A 16,718-nucleotide genomic window follows, 5' to 3' on the forward strand; every position below is an offset into this window, starting at 1 on the left:
TGCAAAATGAAAGTTATCTTTTTTCTGTCTAAGTAAGTCGCGATCTAGACGAGTGCCTAAACGGGTCTGGATGGGCTAGGCGAGTGCTTAGGCAGTTTAGACAGGCACCTCAGTAAGTCTAGGCGTCATTTCTTAATTTTCAAACGTCTAGGCATTAATCGAGACGGTAGCTAGTCACCTAGCACCTAGGCAGGGCCTAAGCGGTGCTAGGCGTGAGTTTTTAGAATAGTGGTTATGATGCAAAAGCTCTTTAATTTATTGTCAATCTTAATCAAAAGTGTCTTTTGGTTGTTGAAAAATACTTTCAATTATTACAACACGGAATTATTTTTAGGAAGTGTTGTTGGCACTCTAAAAATCTCATTTTACACTCCTCACAAGTGTATTTTTCTTTCTAAATATAGAAAGTTTGGAGTGTAGAATGAGAATTTTGAAGTGTCAATAACAATTCCCTTATTTTTTTTCCACACATGCAATGTAGACGTTAAAACTCAATTTCATGTTGAAGGCAAAAATAAGACCTCGAGTATGTGAATAAACACTCTTCAATGTAACACGCTATGAATTATCTCAGACTATTTTTTTTTTTTTTTCTATTGAAATTCTGATTTTGCATGAGGTTCTAAACCACTTTAATTACAAATATTTGCTAAACATTCTAGTCCAAAAATGATTAGAGTCAAATGTATATTCAATCACATCAGCATGTGACACTTTATCACAGTGCTATAAAACAATAATACATATGCATCATGGTGCTTGTTCATTCCTCACCGATTTTTCTTCGTATCAACAATTATATACTTAACTCACTAACCTTATCATTTATATAAAAAATAATAATTAAATCAGATTTAACTTTTCACATTGGAACTAATGAATATTTAACTCACTAGTCCTATCATTTATTTAAAAAAAATATATATAATGGAATCAGATTTAACTTTTCACATTGGAACTAATGAATAGTTATTTTTTTAATAATACATATGCATCATGGTTTACCGATTTTTCTTCATATCAACAACTATATATTTAATTAACTAACCTTATCATTTATATAAAAAATAATAATTAAATCAGATATAACTTTTCACGTTGGAACTAATGAATATTTAACTCACCAACCTTATTATTTATTAAAAAAAATTAATTAATTGATTCAGATTTAACTTTTCACATTGGAACAAATGAATAGTTATTTTTTTTACCCAAACGAGAAACGATACCCCCGAATCAACCGTTAAACCCATTTACCGTCTTAACACCCCACACTCATGAAACACTAGTCATTCAATGGCACCCCCAAATTAGCAAAATTAAGGTTTACTGCGCTCTTCTTCGAATTCGTCGAACTCCAGAATCTGTAGCACCAAGGAAAATGGAGGCATATTCACCCATTTGTGTTCGCACGCGCTCCTACTAACTACACTGCCAGAGTAAGCTCGAATTCATTTGGGTACAAGAATGGTACGCACTCTCTCGCAACTGCTTTTCTTCATTTGGGTTCATTCTTCAGTGTGTTATTTGATGTTTTTCACTGTTTAATTTCCAAATCCCCGTAGTATTAATCGAAACCGGCTTCAATTGAAAATCCCCGAAACACAAAATTTAGGTTTCATGGAACAGAAGCATAAGATATTGGATAGTTCAAGTTGTGAGGGTGAAGGAAGATGTCGTAGTCGTAAGGAAGATAGATTCAGTGGTCTTCCCGACGGAGTTGCGTATCGTATTCTTTCCTTTCTTACTATAAAGGACGTCACTTGTTTCAGCATTGTGTCCAAAAGATGTAGAGAACTTTATCTGTCAACTCCGTCATTGGATTTCGAATTCAAGACTACAAGAACACCCTCGGGTGAGTATAAGTATTTCAGAGAGGCCACATGTGAGGTTAGATTGAATTTGGTGAACTCGTTGGATAGGTTCTTGCTTCAACGCGGGGATAACAAGATAGAGTACTTTCGTCTTGTGTGGGAGAGTCACTCTGTAGTTGAAGAAGACAGTGACGACCAAAGGGATGAAGAACCATGCTTCTGTGTTAATGAGCGTTTTCGGATAATGACTTGGATTCATAATGCACTGAGGTGTAATGTTGAAGTTCTTGATGTTAAGAGCGATGTAGATTATTTTGAGGATGAACCGTATGCATTATTTCCTTTTTGTGTCTTTCTCTGTGCAACTTTGACTTCTCTAGCAGTTGAAATGAATCGTACAATGGTTAAAACACCTTCTGCTGCCTTTTCCTCAAATCTTGTAGACCTGAAGTTGATAAATGTTGAAATAGAAGATGAGGGGTTTTTCAAATGGATCTCATGTTCCTGCAAATTCATCAAGGAAATACATCTTTGTCATATTCGTATAACAGGTAATATCATCATCAAGAGCTCGTCTCTAGAAAAATTCGAATATTTGGAGGGTACATTCACACGGAGCCATATTGACATCTCAGCCGAGAAACTTGAAGTCATAAATATTGACTGGAGGTTTCAGTCACCTGGTGACAATTCGTTAAATATTTTTGCTCCAAAACTTAAGTATTTTGAATGGAGAGGATATCTGATGAATCAGGCAAACCTGGGACAGCTAGAATGTTTGGAAAAAGCTGTTATTTGCCTGGAGCCTAAAGCAGATGACTCTGACAAACTGATTAAGTATTTTTACAGTTTACGCAGGGTTGAACTTCTTGTTTTAAATGCAGCGACCTTTAAGGTAATGAGAACCACAACCCTTCATACTGAATATTACTTTTTGGTGAAATAAACTAGATATTTTGTTATCCGAAATAATTTTATTATTTTGTTCCTCTCTTTACATTTCAGTTTAAACAGGATAACAATACTTTTACATTAAAATGGTCACACTTGCTATAACAAAATGAGAAACATGATATAGGTTTTGCCTTTATGACATTGCAGGCTTTGTTCAGGGAAGGATACACGCATGCTCAATTTGATCGTCTTTTTTATTTGCAATTGAATCTAAGGAGCTTTTCTGATGATATCTTTCCTGCAGTGGTCTCTCTATTAAGAGGATTGCATAATTTGTGTACTTTATACATAACTTGTTTTGCTGTCCCAAGTTCTATGGACCCTCAACCCAATGTAAGTTAAGTCTATGATTTCCTTTCTTAATATCGTAAAACTTCTATCTACTCGTGAAAAAAAAATTGGTTCCAACTTGGGCTAGTTATAAGTATTATTAACCTCCATGTCGTATTACGTAATAATTTCTTTACATCTGTTTTAAAACTTGTCTCCACATTGCAAAAATTGTCAAAAAACCTAAAAGATGAAGTGTCACAATTTAAGTTTGAAGATGAAATCAAATAATTCTCTTAAGTATGCAGTCTCCCAATATTTATTTAGGTCCCATTTTAAGATAAACTTGTTCTGCACATGGTAAAAATTGTCGAGAATAGTTTATTCTTTAGAGTTCTTGTCACGTCTTTGAGCTTGTGAATACGTAATCACTTGTCAACATGGACACCTTTTTGGTGAAGCCAAGCTGCTCTTAGCTTCGTTTGGTTTCTCATTTTGTGGAAAATTTCAAATTGGTTGCTTGTTGACTTGTTGCTGTTGCAGGTATCTGGGTTTGATAAGGAATACTGGAAGCTGCAGAATCTGGATTTTATTGATCAGATTAAGGAGGTTACCATAGTGCTGGATGGGTCTAGTAACGGGATTGAGTTTGCACGGTATATACTCGAGAATGCCAAGAACCTGGAGCAAATTTACTTACAACATTTATTGGATCTGCCTGATGATGCTATACAGAAGCTAAATGAAAGTAAGATGTCCAGGGCAACAGTTAACTTTGAGGAAGACTACGAGGAAGACTCCGAGGAAGACTTCGAAGAAGACATTGAGGAAGACTAAAAGAGATAACAAAGAAAGCAGTTTTGATGTTTTGCAGTTGTTTCTTGCTATGATATTGAAACCCTAATGTACATGTTGATATAGCGTCGTTAAGTTTTATGGTCGTATGAAAAAAATTCTCTTGAATTAGAGAAAACCGAAATGGAGAAAAAGAATCTATGGCCAAGCAGATCTTACTTCAATCTCACTTGGGCTTTTGAAACCTAATCTGCATTACTTCGCACCTTGAAACTCAATTTTTTGCATCACCTTGAAACTTAATTTGAACCACTTTAAGCCGAAATCAAAGCATATTGAATTTTAAGCCTTTCAAATCAAAACCATGAAGTTTTAGAATTATAAGATGTGATTGAAATTTTTAGCAACTTAAGATCATGCTTAATTTCGAGTGTAAATTGAAAATAGAATTGTATCACATTGCCAAAAAATAATTATGCATATGTATTATAATGTCGGTCTGATCCTTAATTATTCTACTTCTTTCTAACAAATAACTATTTAACTTACTGATGTGTTTAAAAAAATAAAATAAAATAATGTATGAACTCATCTGGGTACAAGAATGGTACACACTCTCGCAACTGATTTTCTTTATTTCGGTTCAATCTTCAGTGTGGTAATTGATTTTTCAGGGTTTGGTTTTCAAATCCCCGTAGTATTAATCGAAACCGGCTTCAATTGAAAAACCCCAAAACACAAAATTTAGGTTTCATGGAACAGAAGCATGAGACATTCGCTAGTTCAAGTTTTGAGGGTGAAGGAAGTAGTCGTGGTCGTGAGGAAGATAGATTCAGCGGTCTCCCCGACAGAATTGCTTATCGAATTCTTTCGTTTCTTACTATAAAGGACGTCGCTTGTTTCAGCATTGTGTCCAAAAGATGCAGAGAACTTTATCTGTCAACTCCGTCATTGAATTTCGAATTCATGACTACAGGAGCACCCTGGGGTGTGTGGAAGTGTTTCTGCGAGGCCTCGTGTGAGGTTAGGTTGATGTTGGTGAACTCATTGGATAGGTTCTTGCTTCAACGCGGGGATAAGAGCATCCCCAGCGTGGGGTTTTGCTCGGGGGAAGGGCTCCAAAACAATGGCCCGAGGGCCGGTGGTGATGCTCGAGCGTGGGGGAGGCCGAAGGCAGGGGGAGGCCCGAGGGCCAGGCCCGTGAGGGATTGCCAAGCCTTGAGCCCGAGGTGGGGCTTACGCCAGGGTGGCGTCAGCGCATTATTTAATTTTTTTTGTGTCAGGCACGTGCACCCCACCCGCGCGTGGGGGCGCGTCGCCGACACAAAAAAAATTAAAAAAAGCAAGTGTCAGTTACCGTTGGGAAGCCACGTGGCTTCCCACGGTGCGTTAGATCCTAACGGTCACTTAATGTGGACCGTTAGATCTCAACGGTAAAAAAAAAAAAAGTCAGATTTAATATCCACCGTTCGATCTGAGATCAACGGTGGATATTAAAATGCTTTATAAATTAAAAAATAAATGAAAAAATAGTTTTAAAAATCTGAAAAGTTACCGTTGTGACACGTGGCACAATCTGGAGTGTTGGAATTCAAATTTTTTTATATCTAACGGCAGAGATTAATTAATTGAATAAAAATTTAAAAAAAAATTGTAAAAAATTCAAAAAAATATCTGAAAAATCTAAAAAAAAATTGTTTTTACTTTTCTATAAATACCTTCTCATTATCATCTACCTTACACAACAATTTCATATTTTCTCAACTACTTTCAATCACATTCCTTTCTTTGTCTCAAAGTTTGAATCCATTTTTTTTCAACAAAATGACCACTCGTGCAGGTACGAATTGGTCGCTTATTGAAGATGTTGCGTTGTGTACTAACTGGGTTGAAATTACTCATAGTTCGCTTACGGGTAATGAGATGCAGTTGCGAGAAATGTGGAGTCTTATTCATACCAATTTTCTTGAAAAAATTGGTGGGAAAAGAACCAAAGAATCGATGTCCAGTCGTTGGAAATTACTTAGCCAATCGTTTAGTACGTGGAGAGACGCTTTGGCACAAGCTAGTAGTAATATTCGAAGTGGGGAAAATTACTCGGATCAGGTAACAATATATTATTTATTTGATACCCAAATTTACATTATAATTATTTGTTTGTATTATTTATTTGTTACATACTTACATTATAATTATTTGTTTGTATTATTTATTTGTTACGTACAAAATTTATTATTTATTGTTACTTATTTGTTACATTATAATTATGTTGTTTGTATTATTTATTTATTTGTTTGTTTGTATTATTTATTTACTAAACTTGGAACTCTAGCCCCATGTTATGATTAACATGACATATATATATATATATATATATATATATATATATATATATATTTGCTAGTTACTTATTTTCATTATTTACTAAACTTGAAGCCTTCTTACTTATTTTCATTATATTTGTTACTTATATATATATATGTATATATTTGCTAGTTACTTATTTTCATTATAATTATTTATTTGTTACTTATTTTCATTATTTACTAAACTTGAAGCCTTTTACTTATTTTCATTATATTTGTTACTTATATATATATATATATATATGTATATATTTGCTAGTTACTTATTTTCATTAAAATTATTTATTTGTTACTTATTTTCATTATTTACTAAACTTGAAGCCTTCTTACTTATTTTCATTATATTTGTTACTTATATATATATATATGTATATATTTGCTAGTTACTTATTTTCATTAAAATTATTTATTTGTTACTTATTTTCATTATTTACTAAACTTGAAGCCTTCTTACTTATTTTCATTATATTTGTTACTTATATATATGTATATATTTGCTAGTTACTTATTTTCATTATAATTATTTATTTGTTACTTATTTTTATTGTGTAGGAACTTCAAGCACAAGCTTGGTACACTGCCAAAACCAAAAGCGAAAATAAATCATTCAACCGGTGGGAATGTTGGAATATTGTCAAAGATTGTCCTAAATTTAGAGTTGTGCCAGTCGGTCCAGAAGTCCACATGAACAGCACCCCTCTACACTCTACACCCGATCATGTTCATGAAGATGATGCAGAAGAAGTGCCCGAAACGCCCCTCCCTGAACGCGCGTCGGGTTCGACTCGTTTTCCAATTAGGCCTTAAGGTAAGAAGGCTTCAAAGAGAAAAGGTAGTGCTTCCAAGAACGATTATGCAAAGTTCATGGAAGAACTTACTCGCCAAGGTGAATTGACTTTGGCGAGGGACCTGGCGAAAGATAAGGTTGATAAGGCTAGAGAGGCATCAAAACAAGCAGCTGTTGAGAGAGAATTTTATGCTAATGAGAGAGAAAGAGAGCTACTTAGGCAAGAAAGGGAACATGTTAGAGAAGAAAGACGGGCTCAACAAGATCGTGAGATTATGAACATGTCTTTAGAAGGGAAGTCTCCAAATTCTAAATTTTTTTGGAAGTCAGAGAAAGCGGACGTTGTGCGAAGGAGGCGTGCAAGAGAAGCAATAGCAAGCCAAGGTGGTTCTAGCACCGAAAGAGAAGATCATCCTAGCACCACAAATTGGTTAAGTGATGATGAATAGAGTACTTTTTGTAATCGGAGCCCATAATTTTCCAATCACTTTGGGTTGTAATTTATTATTTATTGTTTGTATTATTTATGTTGTTTCCAATTTCTTGAATATTTATTCAAATTAATTTGGTAAGTTATTTATTAAAAGTCCATTGTTCAAATTAAAAGTCCTTGTATAAAATAATTAAAAGTTCATCGTTCTAATTAAAAGTCCATCGTTCTAATTAAAAGTCCTTTACATAAACATAAACATAAAAAAAATACATAAACATAAACATAAACATACTAAGAATTACATAAACATAAACATAAAAAAATTACATAAACATAAACATACTAAGAATTACATAAACATACCAAATAATAAAACACACCAAATAAAATAACATAAACATACCAAATTAAAAAAAACACACTAAATGAACTTAATTATCTTCAGCTTATTTCAATGCCCACTGGTGCTCTATCAAGTCAATTTGTCGGGCATTGTGCATGTCTGGCATTTGAAATGCAGTATATCGTTGAATGAGCCTTTCATTGTAACGTCCATCCCTTTGTAATGGCTCATGTTGCACGGGCTCATCGGTGGCGTCATGAGCACAATATATACGTGTTCTTGAATTGTTCATCGGGTCTAGCTCATATTCATCAACGGCTTCATAATCGTACTCATCTTCCACAATCATGTTGTGAAGAATGATGCACGTCATCATGATGGATCGAAGCGACTCTACATCAAACAATCTGGCAGCACCCCTGACGATCGCCCAGCCAGCTTGGAGGATACCGAAACAACGCTCCACATCCTTCCTGCACCCCTCTTGACAGCTTGCAAAGTGTTTTTCCTTTGCACTCCGCGGACGTGACACTGTTTTGACAAAGGTTGACCAGCGCGGGTAGATGCCGTCAGCTAGGTAGTATGGCCCGTCGTACATACGTCCGTTGACCTCATATGTAACTTTTGGTGCATTTCCTTGCAGGACATCGTTGAACACTGGGGATTGGGCAAGGACGTTGATGTCATTTTGAGCTCCCGGGACCCCGAAAAAGGCGTGCCAAATCCATGTATCAAAAGATACCATCGCCTCCAGAATGATACTTTTTGCTCCTTTTCTGTCCCCGTAAGCGCCTTGCCATGCACTTGGACAGTTTTTCCACGTCCAGTGCATACAATCAATGCTTCCAATCATCCCCGGAAAGCCACGCATCTCCGCCTTCTTCAACAGCCGTTCCAAGTCCATGTGTGTAGGTTTGCGGAGGTACTCAGCGGTGTAGATAGATTCGATTGCTCCGCAAAACCTCATCAGGGACTCAAGAATGGTTGATTGCCCCATCCTCGTTATCTCATCCACTTGGTCTGCAGATACTCCATATGCAAGCATTCGCAAGGCAGCAGTAATTTTTTGCTCAGGCAGTAGACCCATAGCACCAAAAGCATCTTTTTTTTGCACAAAATAAGAATCATGGTTGCAAACAGCAATCATGATTTTGTTGAACAAATGTCGTTCCATTCTAAAACGACGTCTAAAGTACGTATCAGGGAATGCACTATTAGGAACAAAATAATCATCCAAGAGTTTCATACCTCGTCGTTGCTTGCTTCTATCAAGGTTTCTGGAACGGCTGGGCCTGCAGATCTGAGCCGCAGCTTGGATGACTCGACGGGAATGTGAGGCTCTGCCCCTTCTTACTTCGTCATTTCTCATTTGACGCTCCTCATCCTCTTCCCTCTCATTTCTTACCCTCTGGTGATTGAAGATTGCTTCAGATTCGTTAAATAATTCTTCCTCTTCCTGATTGTATTCCCACATCATCCTTGAGGAAGAAGAAGAAGACATTGAAAGAAAGAAACAGAAACTATGAATAATGATACAGATTTTTGTGAATAAGGAAGCAGAAACTATGAATAATGATAGAGATCTTGAGAATTTTGGTGTGAGATTTGTGAGGATGGATGGTGGATTATATAGGGGATTCAGAAAGGATTAGGTTCTGCATAATGCCACGTGGCATGCCGTCATTCGTTACAAATCTGATGGAAATCTATCCTCAAAGATTGTGATAGAGATCTTAAGAATTTTGGTGTGAGATTTGTAAGAATGGATGGTGGATTATATAGAGGATTCATAAAGGATTAGGTTCTGCATAATGCCACGTGGCATGCCGTCATTCGTTACAAATCTGATGGAAATCTATCCTCAAAGATTGTGAACATATTATGACACGTGGCATGCCGTCATTCGTTAAAAATCTGATGGAAATCTATCATCAAATATTGTGAACCGATTATGACACGTGGCGCGACGTGATTGGTTAATAATCTTATCAGAAATCCAACACCAATAATTGTATTATTTTGTATTATTTTGTATTATTTAATAATACTTCGGATAATGACACGTGGCGCAACGAGAACGATTAAAAATCTTATCCGATATTACAATTAAAATTATTTTGTATTATTTTATAAATAAAAAAAATACTAATATTTTATTGCCTATTGCCAGGGCTATTGAAGTGTAACGGTGGAGATGCAAATTCTATTGCCAGGGCTACTTACTGTTCATTAAGGGCAGTTACTGTTCATTAGGTTTGAATAGTGTATTGCCAGGGGGGAGGGCTCCAACGCTGGAGCACTTTCGTCTTGTGTGGAAGAGTCACGCTGTATACGAAGAAAATGATGAAGCACCGTGCTTCTGTGTTAATGAACGTTTTCGACTAATAACTTGGATTCACAATGCAATAAGGTGTAATGTTGAAGTTCTTGATGTTAAGAGCCGTGTGGTTGATTTTGACGATGAATTGTACTCATTATTTCCTTCTTGTGTCTTTCTCTGTGCAACGTTGCATTCTCTAGCGGTTAACTTGAATTTTACAATGGTTAAAACACCTTCTGTTGCCTTTTCCTCGAATCTTGTAGACCTGAAGTTATTAAAGGTTAAAATAGAAGATGAGGGGTTTTTCAAATGGATCTCATGTTCCTGCAAATTCATCAAGGGAATATTTCTTTGTGGTATTAGTGTAAGAGGTAATATCATCATCAAGAGCTCTTCTCTGGAAAAATTTGGATATGTGGACGGTAGCAGGTTTACACTGAGCCATCTTAACATCTCAGGCGAGAAACTTGAAGTCATAAATATTTCCTGGACGTTTAATTCACCTGATGACAAGTCGTTGAATATTTTTGCTCCAAGACTCACAGATTTATGTTGGAGGGGGAGCCTTGTGAATCAGGCAAACCTGGGACAGCTAGAATGTTTAGAAAAAGCTCTTATTTGCCTGGAGCCTGAAGCAGACGACTCTGACAAACTGATTAAGCATTTTTACAGTTTACACAGGGTTGAACATCTTGTTTTAAATGCAGCGACCTTTAAGGTAATGAGAACCACAACCCTTCATACTGAATACTACTTTCTGGTGAAAAAAAATTGATATTTTGTCATCCGAAATCATTTATTTATTTTGTTTTCTCTTTACATTTCAGTTTAAACAGGATAACGATGCTTTTACATTAAAATGGTCTCAGATGCTATAACAAAACGAGAAACATGATATAGGTTTTGCCCTTATGACATTGCAGGCTTTGTTCAGGGAACGATCCACGCATGCTCAGTTTGATCGTCTTTTTCATTTGCAATTGAATCTATGGAGCTTTTCTGATGATATCTTTCCTGCGGTGGTCTCTCTATTAAGAGGATTGCATAATTTGTGTACTTTATACATAAGTTGTTTTGCTGTCCCAAGTTCTATGGACCCTCAACCTGATGTAAGTCTATGATTTCCTTTATTAATATAAATGTCATAAAACCTACTCATGAAAAGAAATGGTCCCAACTTGAGCTAGTTATAAATATTATTAACCTCCATGTCGTAAATACGTAATAATTTCTTTACATCTGTTTTATGAAACTGGTCTCCACATTGTAAAAATTGTCAAAACAACCAAAAATATGAAGCGTCACAATTTAAGTTTTAAGATGAAATCAAATAATTCTCCAAAGTATGCAGTGTCCCAATGTTTATTTAGGTCCCGTTTTAAGATAAACTTGTCGGCACATAGTAAAAATTGTCGAGAATAATTTATTTTTTAGAGTTTTTGTCACGTTGTTGAGCTTGCGAAAACGTAATAACAAGTCAACATGGAAATGCTCCTTATATTATTAGAATTGGTTTTAGTGTGTTTCCTTTGGTTTCTTATTTTGGGGAAAATTCAAATTGGCTGCTTGTTGCTGTTGCAGGTATCTGGGTTTGATAAGGAATACTGGAAGCTACAGAATCTGGATTTTATTGATCAGATTAAGGAGGTTACCATAGAGCTGGATGTGTTTAATAACGGGATTGAATTTGCACGGTATATACTCGAGCATGCCAATAACCTGGAGCAAATGTGCATACAATATTTATTGGATCTGTCTGATGATGCTATACAGAAGCTAAATGATAGCAAGAAGATGTCCAAGGCCATTATCTTTGAGGGAGTCTGCCACAGGTGGCCACAGTTTGATTCCGACTGTGAGGAAGACTGAGGAAAACTTCGAAGAAGCCTTTGAGGAATGCTAAACGAGAAGCAACAAAGGCAAATTTGATGTTCTTCAGAAGTTGTTTTTTGATATTATTTTGAAACCTTAATGTACATTTTGATATTGCCTTGTTAATATTTATCGTTGAATGGAAAAAATTTCTCGAATTAGAGAGAGTCAAAATGTAGGAGAAAAAGAATCCACGACCAAGCACATCTTAAATCAGCTCGTTTAAGGCTTATTTTTTGGTATGTCTCCTAGAATTTTATATCAATTTCACTTTGTCTTCTAAAACTTAGTTTGCATCACTTTGCACTCTCGAACTCAATTTTGCATCACTTTGCTATGTTCCAATAGAATGACGGGGAGAGAGTTAACACACTACTAATCAAGCTAACGTCGTTTTCTTATTGATTGAACTTCATACTAATACAATTGTGATAAAATGCCACTTGCAAAAGCAACAACTTTTTCATATGAGTGCTTCAGATATATAGATATTTATAGGGAAATTTTATTTAAACCCGTGTAACCTTTTTCTACTCCCAACTTAAATTTTAGATGTTAATTGTCTTTTTTAACCTATTGCATAATTACCATCAAGTACAAGATTAAATTAATAATAAAACTAAAATTTATCAATAAACCTACACACTATAATTATACTCCACCATGACTCCTTGTTTATCTTATGTTTATTTCGTCTAAAACCCTATAATTTTTATAGAGAAAACAAGTTTTTTTCAGTCCGAGGAAAGTGCTTCTATCGTCCATGCAACATTAGTTGTTGATAAGGAGTTGCAACTAGACAAGGTGAAAGAAAATTGTTAGTTTCCAACTGCAAGCTTTCAGTGCACTTTGAGGCTGCTGAGGTGAGATTTCTTCAAGCATCGTATAACACATAATTGAAAAGTTGGTGTTTGTGGAACTTTTCAAAGCAAAAAAAAAAAAAAAAAAAACAAAAAAAAAAAAAAACAAAGGGTACTCTCTCTTTCATTCAGCATGAATGTCCCTTGCATGTCGACCAGCGCAAACCTTGCTTCGGAGGTATCCAAGTCCATTCCGAGATAAAGCCGCTCCACCACCCCCCCCCCCAACTGAAACACCTACTTGAGCTTCATCATTACTGCTTCCAACAACCATTGGTACTGTTGGACCTCTTGGCCGCCATCTCAATCTTGCATGCTCGTTCTTCACACCATTACACAATCCATTTCTTGAAAACTCCGTCTGTAAACTGAACATCCCTGAAGCATCAAACACTTAATAGCTTGAATTTGATGCACAACTACTGTAACTACTTGGTGTTGGTGATGAGAAAGAGAGAGACCATGTGTATGTGTATGTGTCAGGGATGGCGACCATGGAAACATGGAGGTTGCCTTTGCAGCCATGGGAAATGCTATAAATGGGTGTAAAGATCATTTTACATTTTGAATTGGGTTTAGGAGAATAGTTTAGGTAATAACTTTGGGTTTAAAGAGATATTAATTCTTTAATAAAAATTAATATGGATGTAGATAGTAAGTTGGGTGTAAAAATAGGTTATATGGGTTCAAATAAAAATTCCCACATATATATATATAGTTATGCAAAAGATCTCTATTTAAAAAAAAAAAAAAGGAATTAGGTGTAGGGCCCACTCCACATCGAATTTCAACGATTCGAACAGTTTATTTTGTAACTCTCAATTCATAAATCATCTTTGCAAAAATTCAATTCAATCCGAAACCATTTGCCTATTTAATTATCAAGATAAAATTTCATTATTTCTTATATAACAAAGTATTTGTTAATTGCTTTGAACCCAATTAAATGTATTAAATATTTTCTATTTGACTAATATTTTGTAAGGATAATCTATGATTTATAATTTGAAAAATAGATGGAATGGGATTCCTCCTCTTAAAAAAAAAAAAAAAAAAAATATATATATATATATATATATATAATTGTTATTAGCATTCCAAAAATATCATTCTACATTCCAAACTTTCTATATTAGGGAAGAAAAATACATTTGTGAAGAGAAATGTAGAATAAGATTTTTGTAATTCCAATTATATATATACTTCAATATCCTCTCTTCCGCAAAAGACAAAGCATTATTCTTCAATAGTGAAAAATAAAAAGGTCACTATTCACAATAGTGAAAACAAAAATATCACTATTCATAATAGTGAAAAACAAAAAGGTCACTATTCATTTAACTTTTGTAAAAGAATCAAAGCATCTTCACTATTCATTCACCCAGCTTTAGCAGACAGCGGGATTCCCGGATCAATTGGCCAAGCCTCATTCAGTCTCCTCGCTCTATATAACGAGGACTCATCTTCAGAAGAAGGATATAAGTTTTTAACTTCAAAAGTTCAGTTCAATATCATCTCTCTGAGATTATTCAAACACTTGTAGTACATATATATTATTCAGGATGTCTGCGAGCTCCATCTCTTTGTTTACTTGTTTCATCTGCCATTAGGCAATACCTGTTTGTTATCTGCATTGCAGTAAGTTTTCAATAAAACTTATTTTCCAAATATACTTGCATCATTACGTTTAATTCATTATTTTGATATACTACTCTGTTTTTATATGTTTTATTTATGCACTTTAAATTCTATGGACGGCTATGCCGCCTGCTGCTATTTTATGTTTTACTTCCGCACTTTATATTTCATGGCCGGCTTTGCCGCCTGTTGTTAGTTCCGCCCCATTTGGTATCAGAGCATCTTGAAGGTCCACTTAATCAGTCCAATTGGCGGGAGGCTGAGACCCTGCATCAGAAGCGTCAGAGTCCGAGTCGGAACCTTTCTTTTTCTGTAGTCTTGCTGCTTCAGCCATGAGCTGTTGAGCCAAGTCCAGAAGCTGGGAGGACTTATCAGAATCCTCATTTTTCTTTGAGCTGGAGGACTTAGAAGGTTTTCCTTTGAGGGAAGATGACGGACTAATGTCTGATAGGGATTGAAACGGCTCCTGAGTTTTTAGTAACTCAGGAAATTGCTGATGAACTGGCAAAGCTTGTGAGGACGAAGTTGAAACTTTGATTGGCAGTGCCTGAGAAGATGCCTGGGGAAATTCCACTTTTACAAGATCAATAATTTTTTGGTGGTTGAATTTATCCCACCATTTTACCCATCGGGTTCTGTAAATACCACCGGTGTCCACTTCAAAGTTCCATTTGAGAATCCATAGGATCTTGTACTTGGCCATGAGCAGTGAAAAAATAGTAACTCTGTTGTCGAAACGACTTCTGTCAAAACTGGACTGGAAGTTGTTTGTAAGTACATGACGAAGGTCATCTGGAATGATAGAAGAGCTTAGGCCATGGGAAGCCCACCAATCTGGAAACCATGCAGGAAACCGCAATCTGAAATTTTTATCAAAGGTTATGAACCATGAATGACTAAAGTCTTTTGTCTGGTGAAGAAAAATGTTGGTCCATGCTTGGATGTAATCATAATAATTGTAGTGGTTATTCGGGATGAGAACATGCTGAGTATGGAGGGGTTTTGTGTGATAAAGGAGAATTCCCCATTCGAGTTTAGAAAGGAATTTTCCAATATGGAGAGAATGGTACAATATTTTGTTTTGATGAGTGGTACTGTAAATTGGCTTAATATCAATGCTTTCTGTTTCTGAAAGGATAGCCTGGTAATATTTTAGGCTTTTATAGGATTCAGTTGGTAAGAAATGAAAATTTGGTGGAAGAAGTAATTTGGTAATGCGCTCTAGGGGTTGGTTTTTGTCAATATGAAGAGGAATGCTAAAAAACTTTTCAGAATGAGGGTTCTGGACATATGGTGATGTTTTAGCATAACTAGGTGTTTTTTGTTGTGAGGGAGCTAGAGAACGAATTGATGAGTAAGGATCATAAGGGGTGGCTAAGGCCGTTTGGTAATTTGGTCGGATATTTCCTACTGTTGATCCTAAGGGAGTAAATCTGTTTGTAATGGCGAGGGCCGATGAAGAGTCGGGAATAGACTCTTGTTTTACTGGTGCTGGGGTTTGGGTAAGGGTGGCTGGGAGCCTTCGTTGCTGAGTAGGATTAGTACCCATTCTTCTCCTGCAAAAATTCTCTGGTTAGAAAATCTGGTATGCAATTCTGGCTGCCTTTAATGTATTCAATTTCAAAATCAAAAATACTTAATATGGCTTGCCAGTGTGCAAAAATTTGTTTTGATGCAATGTTTTGAACATCTTTTTGTAAAACATGTTTTGCAGATTTGCAATCAATACGAACTAAAAATTTTTGATTTAATAAATCATCTTGGAATTTGCTGATGCATAATACAATTGATAAAATCTCTTTTTTAATAGTACTATAGTTGCTTTGAGTCGGATTCCAAATTCCTGAATGGAAACGAACAATTTGTTCAGGAGATTCGGAAGAAATTTTCTGTTTGAGGATACCTCCATAACCGATATCGGATGCGTCGGTTTCGACTATTTTGAGAGAGTCGGGAGTTGGAATGCCAAGGCAGGGCAAAGTCTTGACATGGTTTTTTATCTGTTTAACAATGGAAGTATGATTTTGAGACCATGATGGAGAATTCTCCTTGAGACGATCAAACAAAGGTTTACATTGTTGACGAAGATGAGGATAAAATTCTGAAACATAATTGAGAGATCCAAGGAATCTTTGAAGCTGGGTTTTATCAATAATTTGTTCTGGAAATTTATCAGCAAACTGGATGACTCGATCAATTGGTTGGATGGTAGACCTGTAAATATGGTAACCTAAAAATCTAACTTTGGTTTGAAATAACTTAATCT

General features: G+C 35.6%; 2 protein-coding genes across 2 annotated transcripts; both read left to right on the forward strand.

Moving 5' to 3' along the window:
* The first annotated feature begins 1,313 nt into the window (after positions 1 to 1,313).
* Positions 1,314 to 3,976, forward strand: LOC137713963 (F-box/FBD/LRR-repeat protein At1g16930-like). The gene is made up of 3 exons (XM_068453324.1): positions 1,314 to 2,709; positions 2,916 to 3,101; positions 3,582 to 3,976. The coding sequence occupies exons 1-3, from the start codon at positions 1,621 to 1,623 to the stop codon at positions 3,873 to 3,875; spliced, it is 1,569 nt and encodes a 522-aa protein (XP_068309425.1). The 5' UTR covers positions 1,314 to 1,620; the 3' UTR covers positions 3,876 to 3,976.
* Positions 3,977 to 4,586: 610 nt separating this feature from the next.
* On the forward strand, positions 4,587 to 11,951 carry LOC137713347 (putative F-box/FBD/LRR-repeat protein At5g44950). The gene is made up of 4 exons (XM_068452638.1): positions 4,587 to 4,925; positions 10,060 to 10,800; positions 11,006 to 11,191; positions 11,664 to 11,951. The coding sequence occupies exons 1-4, from the start codon at positions 4,587 to 4,589 to the stop codon at positions 11,949 to 11,951; spliced, it is 1,554 nt and encodes a 517-aa protein (XP_068308739.1).
* The last annotated feature ends 4,767 nt before the right edge of the window (positions 11,952 to 16,718 follow it).

The sequence above is a fragment of the Pyrus communis genome, chromosome 13, assembly GCF_963583255.1.
Source record: "Pyrus communis chromosome 13, drPyrComm1.1, whole genome shotgun sequence".
Classification (NCBI taxonomy): Eukaryota; Viridiplantae; Streptophyta; class Magnoliopsida; order Rosales; family Rosaceae; genus Pyrus; species Pyrus communis.

Coding starts and splice junctions, on each gene's coding strand:
- LOC137713963 (XM_068453324.1), top strand. CDS start 1,621: ATGGAACAGAAGCATAAGATATTGGATAGTTCAAGTTGTGAGGGTGAA. Junction 2,710..2,915: donor TAAATGCAGCGACCTTTAAG/GTAATGAGAACC, acceptor ATGACATTGCAG/GCTTTGTTCAGGGAAGGATA. Junction 3,102..3,581: donor CTATGGACCCTCAACCCAAT/GTAAGTTAAGTC, acceptor TTGCTGTTGCAG/GTATCTGGGTTTGATAAGGA.
- LOC137713347 (XM_068452638.1), top strand. CDS start 4,587: ATGGAACAGAAGCATGAGACATTCGCTAGTTCAAGTTTTGAGGGTGAA. Junction 4,926..10,059: donor GGGATAAGAGCATCCCCAGC/GTGGGGTTTTGC, acceptor CCAACGCTGGAG/CACTTTCGTCTTGTGTGGAA. Junction 10,801..11,005: donor TAAATGCAGCGACCTTTAAG/GTAATGAGAACC, acceptor ATGACATTGCAG/GCTTTGTTCAGGGAACGATC.